Source organism: Magnolia sinica, chromosome 4 (genome assembly GCF_029962835.1).
Source record: "Magnolia sinica isolate HGM2019 chromosome 4, MsV1, whole genome shotgun sequence".
In the NCBI taxonomy this organism is placed as follows: domain Eukaryota; kingdom Viridiplantae; phylum Streptophyta; class Magnoliopsida; order Magnoliales; family Magnoliaceae; genus Magnolia; species Magnolia sinica.
Genome location: NC_080576.1, coordinates 104,071,570 through 104,091,332, shown reverse-complemented (window position 1 = coordinate 104,091,332; position 19,763 = coordinate 104,071,570). Strand labels below are relative to the sequence as shown.

The window sequence follows — 19,763 nt, the reverse complement described above, 5'->3', positions numbered from 1 at the left end:
ATCACTTCATATTTACTTTTCGTTGTCCCAAGTGCATTGCATGCTCATATCTTTTACATTGAGGACAATTTAGATTTTAAGTTGGGGTGGGAGATTATGTGACCTAATCAGCATTTTCTTCGTCTTAAAAAAAATTGTGGAAATTTTTTTAAAAAATTTTCTAGGATTTCTGATGAATTCGAAGTATTTTGATGGCCATCTAGGGCACTTAGAATTTCAAGATGCGTGATGTTGTGTTCACTCCCCAAGTATAGGGTTGTGATGTAGTAATAAACTCGGTAAGATCGAGGTCGAATCCACAGGGACTGAAACTTGTACGTGTCCTGAAACTAGGTAGAAATAGAACTAGACTAAGATGCTATCTAAATCAAATAGAATTTAAGAAATAATTGTGGAAGAATTATCTAAAACTTTAAGGAATTCAGAGGAAAGGAACTAGGGATTCAAAGGATCCACTTGTAGAGATCAGGGAGATCTTATGCCTGCATCAAGGATTATGGAATTCAACTGAACTTACTTGATTTGATTTTCAAGAGATGAAAGGTATATGAATTAGAATGGATTCCATCACCAAACCATGCCCAGGAGACAAAGTAAACAATAAAATTAAACTAATTACCAACCAATCAACAATGTATGAAGATCAGGAAGGTACTGTCATCCTACCATGCCCATGAGACGATGGTGAACAACAGGGCCTCCTGACGTCATAAACATCAAAAGAGAAAAGAAATATTCAAAGCCATTGCAAACCCATTGTAATTTCAGTCACAACAGATCATTAAAGACTAAGAAAAATATTCCTTTAATAATCAACTATATCAAATTCAGTTTTTAAAGGCACACAGTAAAATCTCCCATCTCGCTACAGGCTTCACCTCTTAGCCCTAGCTAAGAGGTTTAGCCAAGAATAAACATTATCTTAAAATAAAAAAGCAGTAATCCGAAATAAACAAATTCAAATAAAATAATACTCTCTCTCTTCCTCTGTCTGCTCCACCGTCCCTTCGAAATTTTAATAATCCTCCCAGCTTTTTTTATTCTCCTTTATAGAAAACCCCTCTGGTAGTCTTGAGTCCCAAAAGGAATAGGTTGGGAAGCTTGTTTACGCACCTGCAGAGATTGCGCAGCTCTAGAGATTTCGCAGCTGCCAAGATTACGCAGCTTAGCTGTCTTGCGTAACCGGAACGGCTGGAATCCCGTTGGCTTGGTTTGTGCACAACGGTGTATTTCCAAAAAGGGAAACGTCCCTACGGACGGTTCTGAATGACCTAACAGATGGATGTTGTGGATTGTTTGGACATCCACTCATAGTGGCCCACAACCCCTCTAAACCGATGTTGTCCTTTAATCTCGTAACGCAGGGGCTCTCCTTTGGCTGAGAACTGTGAGTTCGTACGTGCACCCCAACCTTTGATACTGTCATGATTTTAATCTTCGGCAAACCATTTTCATGATGGACGGTTCAGATTAGCCACATGATCATCGCCGAACACACACCACAGCTCGCAAAAAATCGGCCAGCGTCCGACGCTAAAACAGGGCCTGCGAAAGGCTTTCGTTGTGACATGGTGGGGCTCACTGTCTATTTCAAATGAGAGATCCAAGCCGTCCATTGAATTCCTCTCGGAATTTCAGTTGGGAAGGGACGGTTTTGGATCAGATTCGGCGTGACCCACGAAAGAAATCAGCTGCAATAGTTGTAGGGCAGTCCATTTGTAACCATTGAAACCAACAAGTGTGCATGCATGAGTGCATAAAGTCAACATGGGTTTGGCTAAATCGAGCCCCTCTGCATGATGGACGGCTCGGATTGAGCATTTGGACCATGATGATGGCCCACTGAGATCATCTTCAGTCTCTGTTTCATGACAGAAACGGAGTTCACTAAACAGAGTTCACGTCCCTGTGTTGCCATGCACTCTTAGTGCAAAAAGTGTAGTATATACACTGTATAATGATTATGAGAAATCCACACCATTCATCTTGTTCTCCATTTCATTTGAACCGTAGGGACCAAAGTTAAAGCGTATCTGGACAGCGGGTGGGCCCCAAATCAGGATTTTATGGACTGATCGGTTAGTTCAGCCACTTTCACGAGGATCCAATGGCTGAAATTTGACGTGTATGGTTAGTTTATGGTCCTCAGGCCACGTATGAAGTTTCGAACTGATCAGATGGTGGGAACCCTATGATCTTGCATTCTGGACACTTTTCAGGCCACTTGAGCTTCAATTCCTTGATTTTCTTGGGTCCCTGATGTGTAATTCTGTTGATCTTGGGTCTCTGGAGTCCGTCCCACGCTTTGGTGTCATCAGAGCGTTAAGTCCATGCTTTAAGCACCCATTTCGGTCCAGGCTCGTACATACACTCTGCATTATAAACACGATTAATCAGGCCATTAAGCAGTATCATGCGTGTAAATCTATGCAATAAATGGGTCTGATATGCAATATTTGACCCTCAACATGTTGGTACTTTATGACTCTTGGATTCAGTTATCTATTAAATTTCACAGTTAAATTTAAATTGTTAGTCCATGGTTAGAGGTTTTAAACATTGATTGAGTCATGATTTCACATGTCACATTTCACTTACCCATTAAGATTTCAGTTTGATACTGAAGGGTTAATTTGGTGATCAGTAAGCATGAATGGAACCATCTTGAAAAATTCAGTAAGCATGGAAGGAACCATCTTGAAAAATTGCCCATCATGATCAATTGAAGGGAAAAGATACCGTTGAAAGAGGTGAGGCAAGGACTTTTCACTATAGGTTTGCTCCCTATACGTGTGGATTTCATTCCCTACGGATAATACGTAAAAAGGTTTGAGTACGCAGTCTTCACCATAGGTTTGCTCCCTATAGGTGAGGATTTGTTTTGGTATTACTTTTAATGAAAAAAAATCAAAAGCTGAAGGAATGAAAAGATGATCTTCGAGGCAAGTTTTGGTTATCATGGACTCTCTTGCTGGTTACCAATGATATCCTGAAACAGAGAGTTGCGTATTAAAGTCGATTTTCAGAGCGTGACAGATGGGTATCAAAGCTTAGGTTTTAAATTCTCACGAGGACCTTTGATATATGTTTCACTAATGGTTTGATTAAGCTTAGGCTAGAATCAATTTTAAGGCCTATGATAGAGATTGAATTAGAGATCCCAATATAGGATTCTTTACTTTTGTGATGAAATGAAAATTAAAATAAAATATGAACTTAGAAAACCCTTTGTATCTTTATGACATTAAATATGATACTATTTAGGCTTAACATTGAACTAACAGCTCAACACTGGATCCTAAGGAATTTTTAAGAATTTTTAACTTACTATGATAAGTTGGACAACAATAGTAAGCAAAAAACACTTGAATTATAAAAATCATAATTAATTAATTATAACTCCGTTTAAGGCGATTCAAAATCTCAGATGTATATTAATAAGTGTAGTTTTATAGAAAAATAATATAAAAATATAATTCTAGGTTTCTCCTATACCGATTTTAATTTATGTGTATGCTGGTTAGAAATTATTTGCTTTTGAGCAAACCTAATTTTCTAAATTTTAGGATTTTTTGTAAACTTTGGATTAAGCTAAAATTTTATAGAGTTATGATATACTAATAGATGCATCATTATAAAAAGTTTTAGACCAATCCGATACCTGAAAATACCAGAAACATTAGCAGGAACAATGTCCTCAAAATCTGGGTTTTTTTTTTTTTTTTTGTATTACAACCTTGGTACATATCACAGCTCTTATCCTCTTGATCTTCATGTGTAAGTCTTTAGACCATCTAATATTCCTTGTAATCCTATAAAATCTTCAACGTACTAATAATAATAATAATAATCAAAGACCTTCATAACATTGACGTCAACCCTTGATTATGTTGTCGCACTATCAGAAGAGAGTAGGTTTCTACGAATAATTTCATAACACACTATCACCTAAAGAGGCACCACAACTAAAGTAAATGTTAGCACAAACTACGTCATTCGCAAACCGACCACGCAATTTTTGTTTAGGTATTGGCATAATAAAGTTCGGGGATGCAATTTTTGTTAAGGAGGGTAGAATGTAACAACTCGTCTGTTTTTTTAACGGTGGGAACTATATCCCATTTTTTCTTTTGGTGTGGCCCACTTAAACCTTGAATCTACCTTATTTCCTGGTCCATGTCCTAACATCATCCAGCAAAACTGATGAACGGTGTGGATCTGTCACATCATTCCTGTGGGGCCCACTCTAAAAATTTTTAAAAAAAAACAAAACAAAACAAAGTGACGTGCACTCCTCTCATCAAAACCAACCCCATCTCCCGCTCCTCTCTCCCTTCTTCTTCAGCCAGTACTCACACGACCCGAGTTGTGACCATCAACCATTTGTCATGTTGGGACCCACAGCATAATCCAAACCATCCATCATGTTCGGACCTTGAAGTAATTCCATCCGTTGAAAACTCTTCCCTGGATTCCAACTGTGCGGTCCACCAGAGTTTCAGATCTGCTTCATTCTTGAACTCCCAACCCATCTCAACCTGACAAAATAAATGAATGTTTTAAAGCCTTCGTCATACATCTCAATGGACCCCACCTATCATCCCGAGTTCTACATGCGCAAGGAAGCCTTCCGTTTTTATGACATGGCTTCTTCTCTTCCCAATCCATGTGAGGTCTTTCCACACAATCTCAGCCATTCAAAATCCTTCATCCAATGGCCATCGGCCCTCCAGTAATCCTCCCGTGACAGTCAATCAGAAGTTTGCATATGCCCACGTTCTTTTTCTCTTTACGACTCCTCGAACACGCGGAAGACACAACTCTCAAACTTAGAACTCACCAACTCACCTAACATTATTTTTATACCCCATTTCTCATGCTATCTATAGAAAACCATAGAGAAAATCATAAAAGAAAGATTGTGAGAAGAAAAAGAGAGATCAGGAGAAGGGAGAGTATCCGTGAGGGTTCAACATCGAGTTTGTGACTCACTGACTCAATCCCCAATGATGCGTTGTTGGTTTTTCCAGCATCTCTTGCAACTATTCTAGAGAGAGAGAGAGAGAGAGAGAGAGAGAGATCCTGAGTGGAGGTAGCGTATATCGAGCCGTTCCACCAAGTTGACTGAATCTGCTGAGTGCAACTCAGCTCACCGAGTACAAGCTAACCTGAAGATCCTTCTATAACATCTGATTTTTATGGAGATTGACACATTTATATGAAGTTCTACTTCCCAAGTTGGGTCGAGTTTAGAGTTGGTCAATCCAAGTTAGTACACGTAGAAATTAGCATCGCTTCAGATTATTTTCCTCCCATCACACTATTTTTCCATAGCAGGTAGGTGATCTTCCCTGTTGGAAATTTTAGGTTAATATATAAATTGATTTGATTATTTGTTATGTATTCAATTTATTTGATTAGTATCATTAGTTGCAGATTATTTTATTTGATTCTTAATTGCATAGTATAAAGGTAATTTATTTGAGTTATTAATTGATTTTAATTAATTATCGTTATGTGATCAAATTGTAATTAATTCCTTATTATTACATGATGAATAATGTATTTGAATTTACGAGTGCTCTGCCCTAAAAAGATCATTATATTTTTATGGGTGCTCTGCCCTAAAAGGATCATTATATTTTTATGGGTGCTCTGCCTAGGGTCATTCCCGAAAGGATCGGCATGGTACGAGTGCTCTGCCCAGGGTCATTCCCGAAAGGATCGGCACAGGTGTTCTGCCCTGGGTGATTCCCTAAAAGGATCAACACATACGGGTGTTCTACCCTAGGTATTTACCCTAAAAGTCTATTCATCAGGTGCTCTGCTGAGGGTCATTTCCTAAAAGGATCAACATCGCTGTTCTGCCGAGGGTCATTCCCTAAAAGAATCAACACATACGGGTGCTCTGCCTTGGATTGAAACAAAAAGGATTTTAGTTGACTGTACATCTAATTTTGTTATTATGAAATACAAATTATTATTATTATCATGTAAAATATCGATTTAATACTCGTAATTGATCCTATTTATTTTATTGTGTTGTATTAGTCTTAACATAGAGTTTTCAATTTTGGGAAGGATGTGACCCTACGAGCCGTCGTGCTCACACCCGTATAGATTATTTTGCAGGATTTGTATATGAAGAATCAATTGGGCAACATTGAAGACTTTTTCCTTATTTATTTAGAAATTAATTAAAATTCAATGAATGTTGTTATTATTTATTTTTTTGATGTCAATGTAATTAAAGATTCAAGGATTAATTAGTGGACAATATTTAATGACAATAATTAGTATAATTTTAGTTGCTCTAAAGCTAAGCTGAGTTTGACCAGCTCGTAATTGGGTCCACTATCGACGTGCCGGGTAGATATTGGTTGATTACTGGTCAAGCGGATAGTGAGGTCTCTTCTACTTGCATGGTTGCACGTTCAGTGGGCAACGATTGTATGTAGAGTGTACTAGACCCCGGCGATGATCCCAGAATGTACGGTGTTGATATGTGGACTTATTGAGTGGAGTTGTATACTCAGCATCTTACTCATTCATTCATTCATTCACTATCCACTCGGGCTAGTGGTGCGCAACTAATTTGATATGTCTACCTTCGAAATAGCCAGAATTTTTGTTAGGAGCACGACTAACCTAGGATCAGGAGTTTACCACATTAAGTCTAACTATCTAAATTTAGGTATGGGACTGGTTTAGATAGAAGTCATTTGTAGTGGACCCCATAGCCTGCGATACTACGTACTATCATCCCAACTTCACACTCTAGCTTGGTCATTTCATTCGCATCGCATATTGCATTACATCCGCGGTATATGGCATTTTGGATTGCTATGTCTTTGCACTTACATGGCATGGATGAGGTTGAAGGTATTCGAAGGCTCGTCATGATTTGTATATTGCATTGCATTATTAGTATATGATATTTGGCTTACTATGTCTCCGCATTGTATAGTTGATCTATATTATTTCCTCAGTATATGATATTGGCTTATTATGTTTTTGCATCGCATAGCCAGGATGAGGCTGATGATATTTATAGACTTACCAGCATATTTCTGCATACTCTGATATTTAGATGCTTGGCACGTGCATTGCACACACTTACACCAGCCTCTAAGCTTTCTATAAGCTTATGCATGATAGATGCATGTAGGTGACGTTAGGTTGCAGCAACGTTGAGCATGGAGCGTGCAGCGGTCTTCTGGAGTTTTGATTTCGATATATGTATTTTCCTTTCAGCACTGTATTCAACTGTTTATATTAGTGGATATGTGATGATGATGTTGCCTTTGTGATTTGGGTAAACTTTTGGTTATGCTTCTTATGAGACAAATGTACGTTGAAAAATCCTTCTTGTAGGATCCAAGGATCGGAGTGTGGCATATGGGTGCTGAGAGCCGAGAATGGGGTACTACGGAGGCTGTCAGCACCAGATTCGGCAATCGAGAATTTTGTGAGCCCGATTTCTGGATTTGGGGCGTGACACTACTAGTTTTCCAAAAACTCGAGTGTTAACTTTTAAATATAGCCCAAATTTCACGTACATTTTTTTCTTTATTAGAGTTAGTAATTTAGCGGAATAGAAACAAATTAAGTATAAGAGGGAGTCCAAATATATATAACAAAATAATTGAGTGGCTACCTGACGACTTATACAAACCAATGTCTTAAGTTTTTACAATACAAGATAATACAAATTAAATACGAATGAAATTATGAATAAAGAGTTGCAAGATCATCTTGCTCCTCCTATTCCACGTGAACACTAACATGCTCATCATCTGCATCTCCTATACACTGAATATGGTTTGATAGCATCAATGGTTATCCCAGTGAGGTACAACCCCCAAGATTTACTAAACATTAAGATAATTAAGCATAGCTTTCAGGAACAATATATAATGAATAGTTTTCATGGTAATAAGACAATTCAACGTGGGCATTAAATCATGTGGGGCCACTGACAATATAGACCATCCATTGTCGATAATTTTTTCTTAGTCATTAGACAAAGTGATGAGGTTCATTGAACAAAGTGATGGAGTTATTAGACGAAGTGACAAAGTTATACTAAACAAAGTGAGGAGGTTACTTGACAAAGCAACATGCTTCCACTAAACAAATTAATAAGGTTAAACGAGACAAAGCAAATAGGGTTCTATTAGACAAAGTTTCAAATTGTCGAAAAAGCGATGGGTTGCCGAACAAAGTGACCTAGTTCTATTAAACAAAGTGACAAGACTAGAAGACAAAGTGACTGAGTTCCACTAGACAAAGTGATGAGGTTGCTAGACAAAGTGACGAGACTGTTGGACGAAGTGACGAGGTTTACTAGACAAAGTGATTGGACAAAGTGATGAGGTTCTACAAAACAAAAGGACTATTTAGTAAGACAAAGTGACAAAGTTCTACTGTATCAAGTGACGAGGTTTTACAAAGAGTGACGAGGTTGCTGGACAAAGTGACGGGATTTCTCTAGATAAAGTGAAATGGTTGCTAGACAAAGTGACAAGGTTCTAATAGAAAAAGTGACATGATTATTGGACAAAGTAAGAGGTTCCACTAGACAAAGTAATGACGTTCCACTAGATAAAGTGATGGGGTTACCAGACAAATTGATAGGGTTTTGCTTGATAAAATGATGAGTTTTCGAATAAAGTGACTTGGTTCCACTAGAAAAAGTGACGATGTTATTATGCAAAGTGACAGGATTTCACCAGATAAAGTAGCGGCTTTTCAAATAAAATGACGGGGTTTCAATAGACAGAGTGACAGGTTCATTTGACAATGTGATAAGGTTCCATTACACAAAATGATGGGGTTCCATTCGATAAACTAATGTGTCCATTTTATATAATCATCATGGCGGGTGCTATAAATTTCAAGGGTCGATGTCTCTCTTCCAAATATTTTCTTTGGTGTGGTTCAATGAATCTCGTGTTGACCTAATTTTTTTGAATTCGAGCCTAAATGATTACACATTTAATTGTCAGAATGGGTTTTGCGTACACATCATGGTGGGCCCCTGCTAAAAATTCAAAATTTAATACCCCATACTTCTCCAATTGTAAAAGAGAGTTTGTGTGTGTGTGTGTGTATTGTATAGGGCATGATCTTGATTTTTCCGGGGCCCACTGGGATGTTTATGTAATATCCACTATAGCCACTGGCTATTAAGTCTAAGCCTAGAGATACACACTAAAGGGAATAGTTGGGAGAGAGATGTCCACCCGTTATTTTAAAGTGTCAAACATTATACTTACATCAAAATCCACTTCAACAACTAGATTATTAAAAAATAAAATAAAAAACATTTTTTCAAAAATCATACCGATACATGAATCACTTTGGCCAGACTAATGGAAACAATTTGGAAGGCGAGGATTGTCTATACACTTTTTACAATCATGTGGTCAACCTGAATTATTGATAGAACTGATTTTTTCGGCCTGTGGCGTAAAATGAGGTGACGCACCTTGTGGTCTAGGTTGATTTTTCAAAAAAACATCATAATATAGCCCACTTGAGCCACTTACTATTTGCTCATACTAGTGGCTTTAACAAAGGGGACACTGGTAGCATTTACCACCAACTGCAGTACTATGTGTTATTGGAAAAGCTCTATTGGCTCCACTGCTATGATGTATGTATTTTATCCACACCTTCTATCCATTTTTACAAATCATTGTAGTTCACGAGCACAAAATTGAAGAAGATCCAAATCTCAGGTGGACCACACCATAAGTAACATCGATGATTAGAAGATTAAAAATTTATTGGGGGCTACAAAAGTTTTGGATCAAGCTGATATTTGTGTTTCTCTTCATCCATGTCTTTGTGACGTTATCAGTTGGTTGGATGGAAAATAAACATTACATTGGGCTCTACGAAGTTTATAATGGTATGTGTTCAATCACCACTTTTTATATGGTGTGGTCCACTTGAGATATTGATCTATCTATTTTTAAACTCATGCCTTGATGTAAGTGGGTAAAATGGATAAACAATGTGGATAAAAAAACAACCATCATGGTTAGAGGTGGGCATCGAGTCGATTCAAACCGAGTTAGGGCTGACCCGACTCAATTTGGTTTTGAAATAGGCTTGACCCGCACTTGACCTGACTCAGTACCGAGTCCAGCATGCCTAACCCGATCCGAGTCCGAGTCTGGCCTAGACTAATCCGGACTGAATCTAACCATATCACAAGTACCGATTCAAGTCGAGTCTTAAAATAATATGAGAAAACAGATGGATGGAGTAGATATACAACGCATAGATCAAGGTGGGCCCACGGTGAGGATTCTACGGATATCACTCATCCTAAGTCGCAGTTAATATTCCTTGCTAATCAATCAAATTTTGTAAATATTTTTTAATCTTATAAAATTGTCGTGAGATGACATGACCTAATTAAATTTTAGTAGAAAGAAATTGGAGGCGGATTAGCTATCAACATGTTGAGTAGCTAGACTCGTTATTGAAGTGACGCCACCAAGTTCTGTGGGGCCCACCATGATGTATGTGTTGTATCCACACTGTCCATCCATTTAGAGAGATGATTTTAGGGCATGATCAAAAGAATGAGGTAGATCCAAAGCTAGAGTGAACCCCCCATAGAAAATAGTGAGGAGAGTGACGTTCACTGTTGAAGCCTTCTTAAGGTCCATTGTGATTTTTATTTGAGATCTAACCTATTCATAAGTTAACACGGATATTAAAGAAGCGGAAACACATATATCAGCTTGATCGAAAACTTTTGTGGCCCTTAGAAGTTTTTAATGGTGAGTGTACTCTCTTCACTATTTTCTATGGTGGGGTCCACTCAAGTTTTGGATCTGATTCATTCTTTGGCTCATGCCCTAAAATGATCTCTCCAAATGGATGGACGATGTGGATACAAAACATACATCATGGTGGGACCGACATAACAACTGATATCACTTTAGTAGCGAGTCTCACTACTCAACTTGTGCGCTGAATCCCCAAATAAAACTTAAATAAAAATCCCTAGAGTCTAAGGGCCTGTTTGGCCGGACAGATCCCATGGGATTAGGAGGGATGGGATGGATTGTAAGGTAATGATGGTGGTGTCAGTGGATTGGTTTAAGATCCATGGGATTGCTATATCCCGGGACAAGTTCACGAGTCTGTTTGGTACATTTTGCATATCCCGGGATTTTACCTTCCAATCACTTCCAATCCATCCATCCAAACACACCCCAGACTGAACTGGATTAGGAGGGATGGGATCAATTTTAAGGTAATGATGGTGATGTGAGTAGATTGGTTTAAGATCCATGGGTTTGCTAGCTATATCCCGGGATAAGTTCACTAGGTCTGTTTGGCTCATTTGGCATATCCTGGGATTTTACCATCCCATCCCTCCTACTCTCTCCTAAGTCACCCGGCCAAACATGCCCTAAGTTAACACAGACATCGAAGAAGGGAAAACAAAAATATCAGCTTGATCCAAAACTTTTGTGACCCTTAGAAGTTTTTAATGGTGGGTGTGACTCTCTTTACTGTTTTTTGTGGTAGGGTTCACTCGAGTTTTGGATCTGATTTATTCCATGGCTCATGCCCTAAAATGATCTCTCCAAATGGATGGATGGTGTGGATACAAAACATACATCATGGTGGGACCCATGTAACAAGGTGACATAACTTTGGTAGGAGTCCAACTGCACTACTCAACCCGTGCGCTGAATCCCTGAATGAAAGGAATGGATTTCGTAGTAACTCACTAGGTTAGGTACCGAGTAAACTCTGTGGGGTCCACCATGATTTATGTATTTTATCCACTCCGTTCATCAATTTTACCAGATAATTTTAAGGCTTGAGACAAAAAATGAAGCATATACAATGTTCAAATGAACCACACCATAGGAAACAATTGAATTGAACGTTTACTGTTGAAAATTTCTTGGGGGCTACAAAAGTTTTGGATCAAGCTTATATTTGTGTTTTCTCTTCATCCATGCCTGTATGATCTTATGAACAGGTTGGATGACAAATACATCACTGTGAGGCCTAGCAAGGTTTCCACGGTGGAAATCATTATCCCCACTGTCTACTGTGGTATGATCCACTTGACTTTTGGATACAGTTCAATTTTGGGATCAACCCCTTAAATAGATGGAAAAACGGATGGACGGCCGAGATAGACTAAATACCTAACGGTAAGAGCAAAAGCGTACCGTAATCGATATGCAATCCGATTTCCAGAGGAAACCGTCTAACGGGTTAAACTTTTCCTGAAATTGTAAAATTATTTTAATATATTAAAAAACGCCGGTGATGTGGCACTTACAGTGACGTGGACCAATAATAATATTGGATTTAGCTGCTCGCTGTTTCCACGAAACAGAGGATCCGCACTCTTTTTTTTATTAAAGATAATAAACACCATAAATATTTTCAACAAAATATGCTTAGAGAGGTATAAAAAAGAACAACATAATATTTTATGACTAACATCTCCTACCATCCAGTAATGTTGTCGGGAAATCCAAATGTAGAAAATGCGCATGAGATTCCCACACAACACCAACTTACAATAGGAGATGCTTGTTGATTATGTTGCAATATTTCTACACCACATGCACTTTCTCCAAAGATGCCATTGTGTGCTGTCTTCGGCTCCAAGGAAGCCTTTAGGAGAGCCAAACCCTAACAAATAAAATCACGAATAAATCATACATTAAATATAATAAGATAAAATTAAATAAAATTATTAAATCCCATATCATATGATCAATATTGTGGGTTATTGGTGAGTGCAAGTGGGACTTAAGTTTAGTTTGATGATGCTAACCATTCATTACTTTTTTGAGCTCGTGTACTAACGTGATCCGAAAAAATTGGATGAAGAGTGCAGATATAGAATAAATATATCAAGGCGGACCCATGGTCAGTACCGCACTGTCTTGGTTGTGGCCAGGGAAGCGGATTGCGTACCGATTAGCTCAGTACACTAAGAGTATTGAGTAAACTATGGGGCCCACTGTGATATATGTATTTTATCCGCTCCGTCCATCAATTTTACCAGATAATTTTAGTGCTTGACTACAGAAAATTAGCATATCCAAAATTAAAGAGGATCACACCAAAGGAAACCGTGTTAATTGAACGTCTACTATTGAAGAATTTTTGAGGGTCATAGAAGTTTTTGATCAAGCTGATATTTGTGTTTTCCCTTCATTCATGTCTATGTGATCTTATGAACATGTTGGATGATAAATAAACATAACTGTAGGCTGTGCAAAAGTTTCTATGATGGAAATCATTATTCGAATTGTTTCTTGTGGTGTGGTTCAGTTGAGCTTAGTATATGCTTCAATTTTGATATCAACCCGGAGATGAAAAAAAGGATGACCGGCGTGGATAAATCAAATATATTCACATTAGGCAAAGCATAGTTTACTTGGTACGATAAAAGCGTATTGAGTAGGGGTGTACACGAACCGAGCTAGCTCAATTAGCTCGCTCGGCTCAACTCGAAAAAACTTGATTCAACTCGGTTTGAAGCTAAGTTCAAGCCAAGTCGAGCTTATTTTTTGAGCTCGAAAATGAGTTTGAGCCGAGTTTGAGCTAGCCCTAGTTCGACTCGACTCAGATTGAACCCAGCTAGAATGGAATTCAAATCGAACTAATTTGGTGACTCGGTTACTTTGATATTGATGTTGCTCACCAAGTGTTTGATGAAATGACTCAACGAAGTGTGGATGGTGGCAAGGAAGGTATGTATATGAAACAAATACCTTTTTTTTTTCTAAATTTTTATGTTGCTTGGAAGGTATTTGATCAAATACATGAAAAAAATTTGCTGTTATTTTATAGACAATGAAATTTTGAAGGCGCAATCCAGATGTTTGTGAAAATGCTGCACAGGCAAACTCAACTCGAACTTGGCTCGAACTCAATCCAAATTGACTTGAGCTGTTGACCGAACTGAGTTGATTTGACCGATTGGGCTCGAGGACCGAGCCGAGCCAGGTTCAAGCTGAGGTCAGCTAGTGGCCGAGCCAGCCCCGACCCAGACCGAACCGAGCTGACTGGCCAGCTTGACTGGGTTCAGCTCGACGTACACCCCTAGTATTGAATAACTCATTAAGCAGTCCGACTTCGGTGGCCAGAGCCGTACCCAGTACGGTCCGACATAAAGGGCAACCTTGTTTTCTTATTCCTTCGGCTAGAACTAAATTCCTCGATGTTTACCGTCTTTCCAAAGGAATTCCACGGAGAAGTCACCTCGACAGGAGACTCCGATGGCCAACAGATAAAAGCACTTTAGAAAGAGAACGTACCAGATTTTCATTTTAAAAAGAATGGTCGGCACGCTCCGTACATTGTGGTATAAATCCATTCATGCGCAGAGATATTATTTATTTAAGAAATCTGCGCCGTGAAAACGGTAGCCCAGATAAAAACATACCATGCAGGTCGGCTCATCTGATAAGCCACAACATTAGAGAGAATGGTCCCCTGATGATCTGATGACCATTGCTGGTATGGCCTACCTTGAGATTGGATCAGCCTGATTTTTGGGAAGGATGATCTTCGTGGTGAGATCTACTGTTTTAACGGCACAGATATCCTAATGGTTGTGGTGCTTTGATGGTAGGTAATCTGTTTCTGGGTTAATAGGTGGTGACATGCGTGCCTTTAATTATTCACTTTACCATCGGAGGCGGTATTCTGGCAAGGTATCGTTTTCTTTTTCCTTTTCTTTTCCTTTTTTAAATTATTTTAAAGGCGGTACGATGTAGCTGCGGTGCATATTAGATCAGATGCTCTGCAATGGGTAGACAGTGAGCATGACTAATATTAAAATCAGGCCTATATTGTGTCCCACTAATATTATACAGACTTCGGCAGAAAAAGAACGGCTGTATTCATACAGCCACCGTATGTGATGTCTACAAAGTTTATCTTTGCGGTGTTGGAAGCGAATTGTCTGTGACCCCAGCGTGGAGATGTACCTTTGCTGGGGCTGTGTGGGGCCACGGAGATGTCCGGAACAAGTTAACTGTTTCATGTGGTATGTCCCACATGAGTTTTGGATCTGCCTGATTTTTATACCCGTTGTATTGTGTTCTTTCAAAACAGATGGACGGGGTGGATTTGTTAGGGACATATCTGTGGACCCCACACAGCCCGGGTAAGGGAAACAGATTGGCTACTCTCCCTGCCACCAGCCAATGGCTGGTGATCGGTGCTCTGTAGACCCCACCATGATTTATGTGTTTCATATATGCTCGTCCATCTATTTTTCTAGATCATTTTATGGCATGAGACCAAAAATGAGTATATCCCAATCTCAAGTGGACCACATTATTGGAAACAGTGTTGAATGAATGTCGACCATTAAAAACTTTTTGGGGGCCATAAAAGTTTTGGATCAAGCTGACCTTTGCTTTTTCCCTTCATCTTGGCCTGTATGACGTAATCAACATATTGGATGTCAAATAAACAGTACATTGGATCTTAGGAGGATTTTAATGTTGGATCCACTCACTATTGTTTTCATGTGGTGTGGTTCATCTGAGATTTATATCCCTCTCACTTTACAGATCAAGCACTTAAATGATCAGTAAAAATGGATGAACGGAATGGATGAAATACATACATCATGGTGGGGCCCACAGAACACCGACCACCAGGGGAGTGGCTAATCCGTTTCCAAAAAACCAACGGGGAGAATATATCATGATTACATATTTTCTAAAATTTTAAAAATTCTCAAACCTCGTGAAATAAAAATAAGAAAATTTTCAAAATATTATTTATTTTTAGTTTCTAAAATATCATTAATTTTTTACCAAAAAACTTTATTTTAATTTTTATCATAAATTGATTGATTGGATTAGTGATGTCCATCTTCTTTTTTTACGCTGGCATGCAAGAGTTAGAACAAACATAACGGATGGTCCAAGTATCCTAATACGTTATCAAGTGGCTCAATCGGATGGTCCAAGTATCCTAATACTTTATCAAGTGGCTCAATAGTTAGGGGTGGGAATGGGCCTGGCTAGAGCGTGGCTAGAATTGGCCCTACCCCACTCATACCCCTAGCCCTAGCCCTGATCAGGCTAAAAAGGTTGGCCCTGGCCTTATAGGATTGAGCCAAGTCAGGTATGGGGTTAAACTGCGTTAGGGCCTATATATGAAAAGAGTGAAATGGCCATGGTTTTGAATCTAAGAGGGGTATCACATCCATCTACAGTAAGTCTCATCATATAAATTATTTTGAACATTGAAACAAAACTGTGGTTTAAGAATGCACTTTCAAAACTACTATGATCAATCTGAACTTCAAACTGCAGTACTCCTTTATCACCGTAAACATTTTCAACCAAATGTTCTTCAAAGACGTATAAAAAGAAAAGTACATATAAATATATTTTATAACTAACATCTCTCAGCATCATTTAATGTTATTAGGAAACTCCAAGGTGGAAAATGGACATAAGATTCCCACACAACACCAATTTACAATAGGAGATGCTAGGTGCACACTCTTTTTATCTTTTCTTCTATTTTACATTAAGCTGCGCATTCTTTGACTTCTCTCGGCTTCTCTCCAAAGACGTCAGTGAGTACTGTCTTCGACTCCAAGGAAGCCCTTAAAAGATCCAAACCCTAACAAGTGGAATTATAAATAAATCATGCATCAAATCTAATGAGATAAAATTAAATAAATATTAAATCCCACATGATATGATCAATATTATAGGAGTATTAGTGGGTACAAGTGTGACCTAAGTTTAGTTTGATAATGCTAATTATCTATGGGTTGCAAAAATCGATGTAGCAAAATAGTGCACATTAAAAAGGTAATGATCATTTAATTGCATGAATTTTTCACATTTGCGATGCGAGAGAGATGGTCAACTACTACGTTTTCTACTCCTTTCTTATCTTGTATTTTTATGCCAAACTCTTGGATAAAAAGGATCCATATTAACAAACGTGGCTTGACATCCTTTTTTAAAAAAAGGTACTTTAGTACCACATGATCAGTAAAAATGATAATCTTAGATCCTATTAAGTAGAATTTAAACTTTTCCAAAGCAAATACTACGCTTAATAGTTCCTTCTTCGTAGTGAAATAGTTCACTTGAATAGAGTTTAGAGTTCCACTCACATAATAGATAACGTAATTCCTCCCCTTCTCTGGCCTAGCTAACACCAAGTTGGAGGCAGACCACATGCTATGTGTCATTTAATAAATATGGGATATTGTTACAACGTTAGTTTTTCCCAATGTCCCCATAAATTTTAAGAGACATGAGGGATGTGCATACTCCATTTTGGATTATATCAAGGAACGAAATTTTTCTAGCATGATCAGTATGGACCATCCGTGTTTTCAAAAAATAAATAGCAAGATTAAGATTATTTAATGAAGATGGCTGAAAATTAACGGTGAGAACAACATGATGGATGGTCTATATCAATTCAATTCAATATGCATCTTACATCATATAAGTCCATTTCAGTTGGGGCCACCATGTTTATGTTGAGCAAGCATGTGAGACTCTTAACATATGCAATCGGTTTTTTTGTAGCATGTAAGACGAGTTCCACAATTATATCTTCCAAGCACAACATATGGGGCTCTATGTAACACTAGAAATTTTGTCCAAACAAACATTAACCCAACCTCATCGTCCAACTCCATCCAATTTATGGATTTTGGTGCATGAGGTCCATAGAATCAACGGTTTGGATTGCTGATCGATGGACGTATATATACAAACTTATAGAGTAAGAGAGATGCAATACCTCATCCATGCCTACTTCTACAACCTTCTCCTTGAGTGCACTTACGTCCTTGACTTGGTACTTGTTGAGTAGAGAAATGCTTGATATGGTAGACATGGGCGTCACCACCAAATCATCCATCACCATGTAAGTCACCACACCCTTAACGCACCCTCCTCCACCGTCTGATCCCGATGCTACAACTTTAGGACTAACATAGACAAACTCCTGATCCATTTTTTGGCTGCAGGATGAACATACCGTGCCCTTAACATCTGTGATGAAGTAGTGACTGCTGTAGTTGCGGTAGCCGCAGCATGAGTAGTACTTTGATGTGGTGGAAGCACCATCTTGCAACAGAAGGGGAGGATTCTGATCGCTCATCGGAATAGACGTCTTGGGGTTGATGATGGTATTTTTATCAAAGTTGGGTTGCATGTAATCAACGGTGAGATTTTCAAAGCTATTATAGAGACTTCCAGCGCATCCTACCATGCGTTGCTTTGTGAGGAGCTTTGAAACGTACCCAATTGGCAATGCTAGGAGGCTGAAGAGAAAATCTATGAAATCTTTTCCAGCTTCTCCAAATAAAACCTCCCCTGTGTTCTTGTTCAGGACAAGTTTTAAGCTTAGCTTGGATGCCATGGTTTGGGTGGGTGACTTTGGGCTGTGGTCTTGTGTTAGTGTTGATTTATAGGGCTGTGTTAGTGGGCAAATGATCGAAGTGGGGCCCACAGATATCAACCTCGTGGAATCTTCTGTGTATATGATCAGGTGACCTTATGAGAACTACCCATGAGTTCAAGATCTGTGGGCCCCACCTCATGTGTGTTGGACATCCACACCCTGCATTTTGTGCATGTGTCTCCTTTTAGGTTATGAGATGTCCCAAAATCAAACGTATTTGAAACTCAGGTGGTCCATACAAACTGAAACTATGTATAATCATGCCTAAAGCATCTAAATCGCTTAGTAGGGCTTACCTGATTTTTGGAATGGCCTGAAATTTAGTGTGAACACTCATCCAAGTGGGACACACACAATGGATGGATTAGATGTCTGATCCACATCTCCATGGGCCCCATAAACAATCATGAATGTTTTAGTGGGGGTGCATCTACTCTCAATTGGTGTATATGGTGTGGCCCACCTACCTTATAGATTGGCCTGATTTTTAAGCCCATGGCCACCATGGAAAGGTTCATCTAATTGATGATGTAGATCTCTGGCACACATTACATCATAGTTCAAAACTAACCATGTGACCTTATCAATAGGTGTCAAATAAACAATTCCCAAACATTACAGTGGGCCCTAGTAAGTTTTCACCAGTATGGCATTCAATCACAGTTTTTCCTATAGTATGGTCCACCTGAGATTTGAGATTTGGACCTTCTTCATTTTTTGGCTCATTCCCTAAGATCTATGATCAGGCAAAACAGATGAACCGTGCATATATAAAATAAATATATTAATGTAGTGGGCCGCACTTATTCTGCGGAAGCCGATTGGCTAGTGTACCGCACACACCAGCTATATAGCTGCGATAGGTACATGTCGTGCGAAGACGAACACTGACGCTCCTCGAGCTTTGAGCTATACAGATGGTTCAAAGGAAATCAAAGTTATATGGGCCCACAATGATGTATTTATTATATCTACATTGTTCATATATTTTTAGAGATCATTATAAAGCATTATCCAAAAAATGAATCATATCCAAAGATCGTCTGGACCACACCACAAGTAGGAGCAGAGATAATGATTTTCTCCGTTAAATAATTCGTAAGGCCCACCATAACATTTATTTTCCATCCAATCTGTTCATAAGGTTACAAAAACTTGAATTAAGAGGAAAAACAAATTTCAAATTGATCCAAAACTTTTATGAACCCAAAAAGGGTTACAATGGTAGACGTTCAATCCCCCACTGCTTTTTTCAGTGTGGTCCACTTGATCGTTAGACCTGTTTTATTTTT

General features: G+C 38.6%; 1 protein-coding gene across 2 annotated transcripts in view; it reads right to left on the bottom strand.

Moving 5' to 3' along the window:
* Positions 1 to 18,475, bottom strand: part of LOC131243597 (uncharacterized) — a 36,674-nt gene extending 18,199 nt beyond the window's left edge. The window contains exons 1-2 of one of the 2 annotated variants that reach the window (XM_058243061.1): positions 17,806 to 18,461; positions 16,395 to 16,659 (exon numbers count right to left, since the gene is read on the bottom strand). In XM_058243061.1, the coding sequence (XP_058099044.1) occupies positions 16,564 to 16,659; positions 17,806 to 18,429 (720 nt within the window). In that variant the 5' untranslated portion in view covers positions 18,430 to 18,461 and the 3' untranslated portion in view covers positions 16,395 to 16,563. Of the gene's footprint in view, positions 1 to 16,394; positions 16,660 to 17,805 lie in introns of those variants that run through there. The other variant, XM_058243062.1, reaches the window with a different exon arrangement.
* Between the last annotated feature and the right edge of the window lie 1,288 nt (positions 18,476 to 19,763).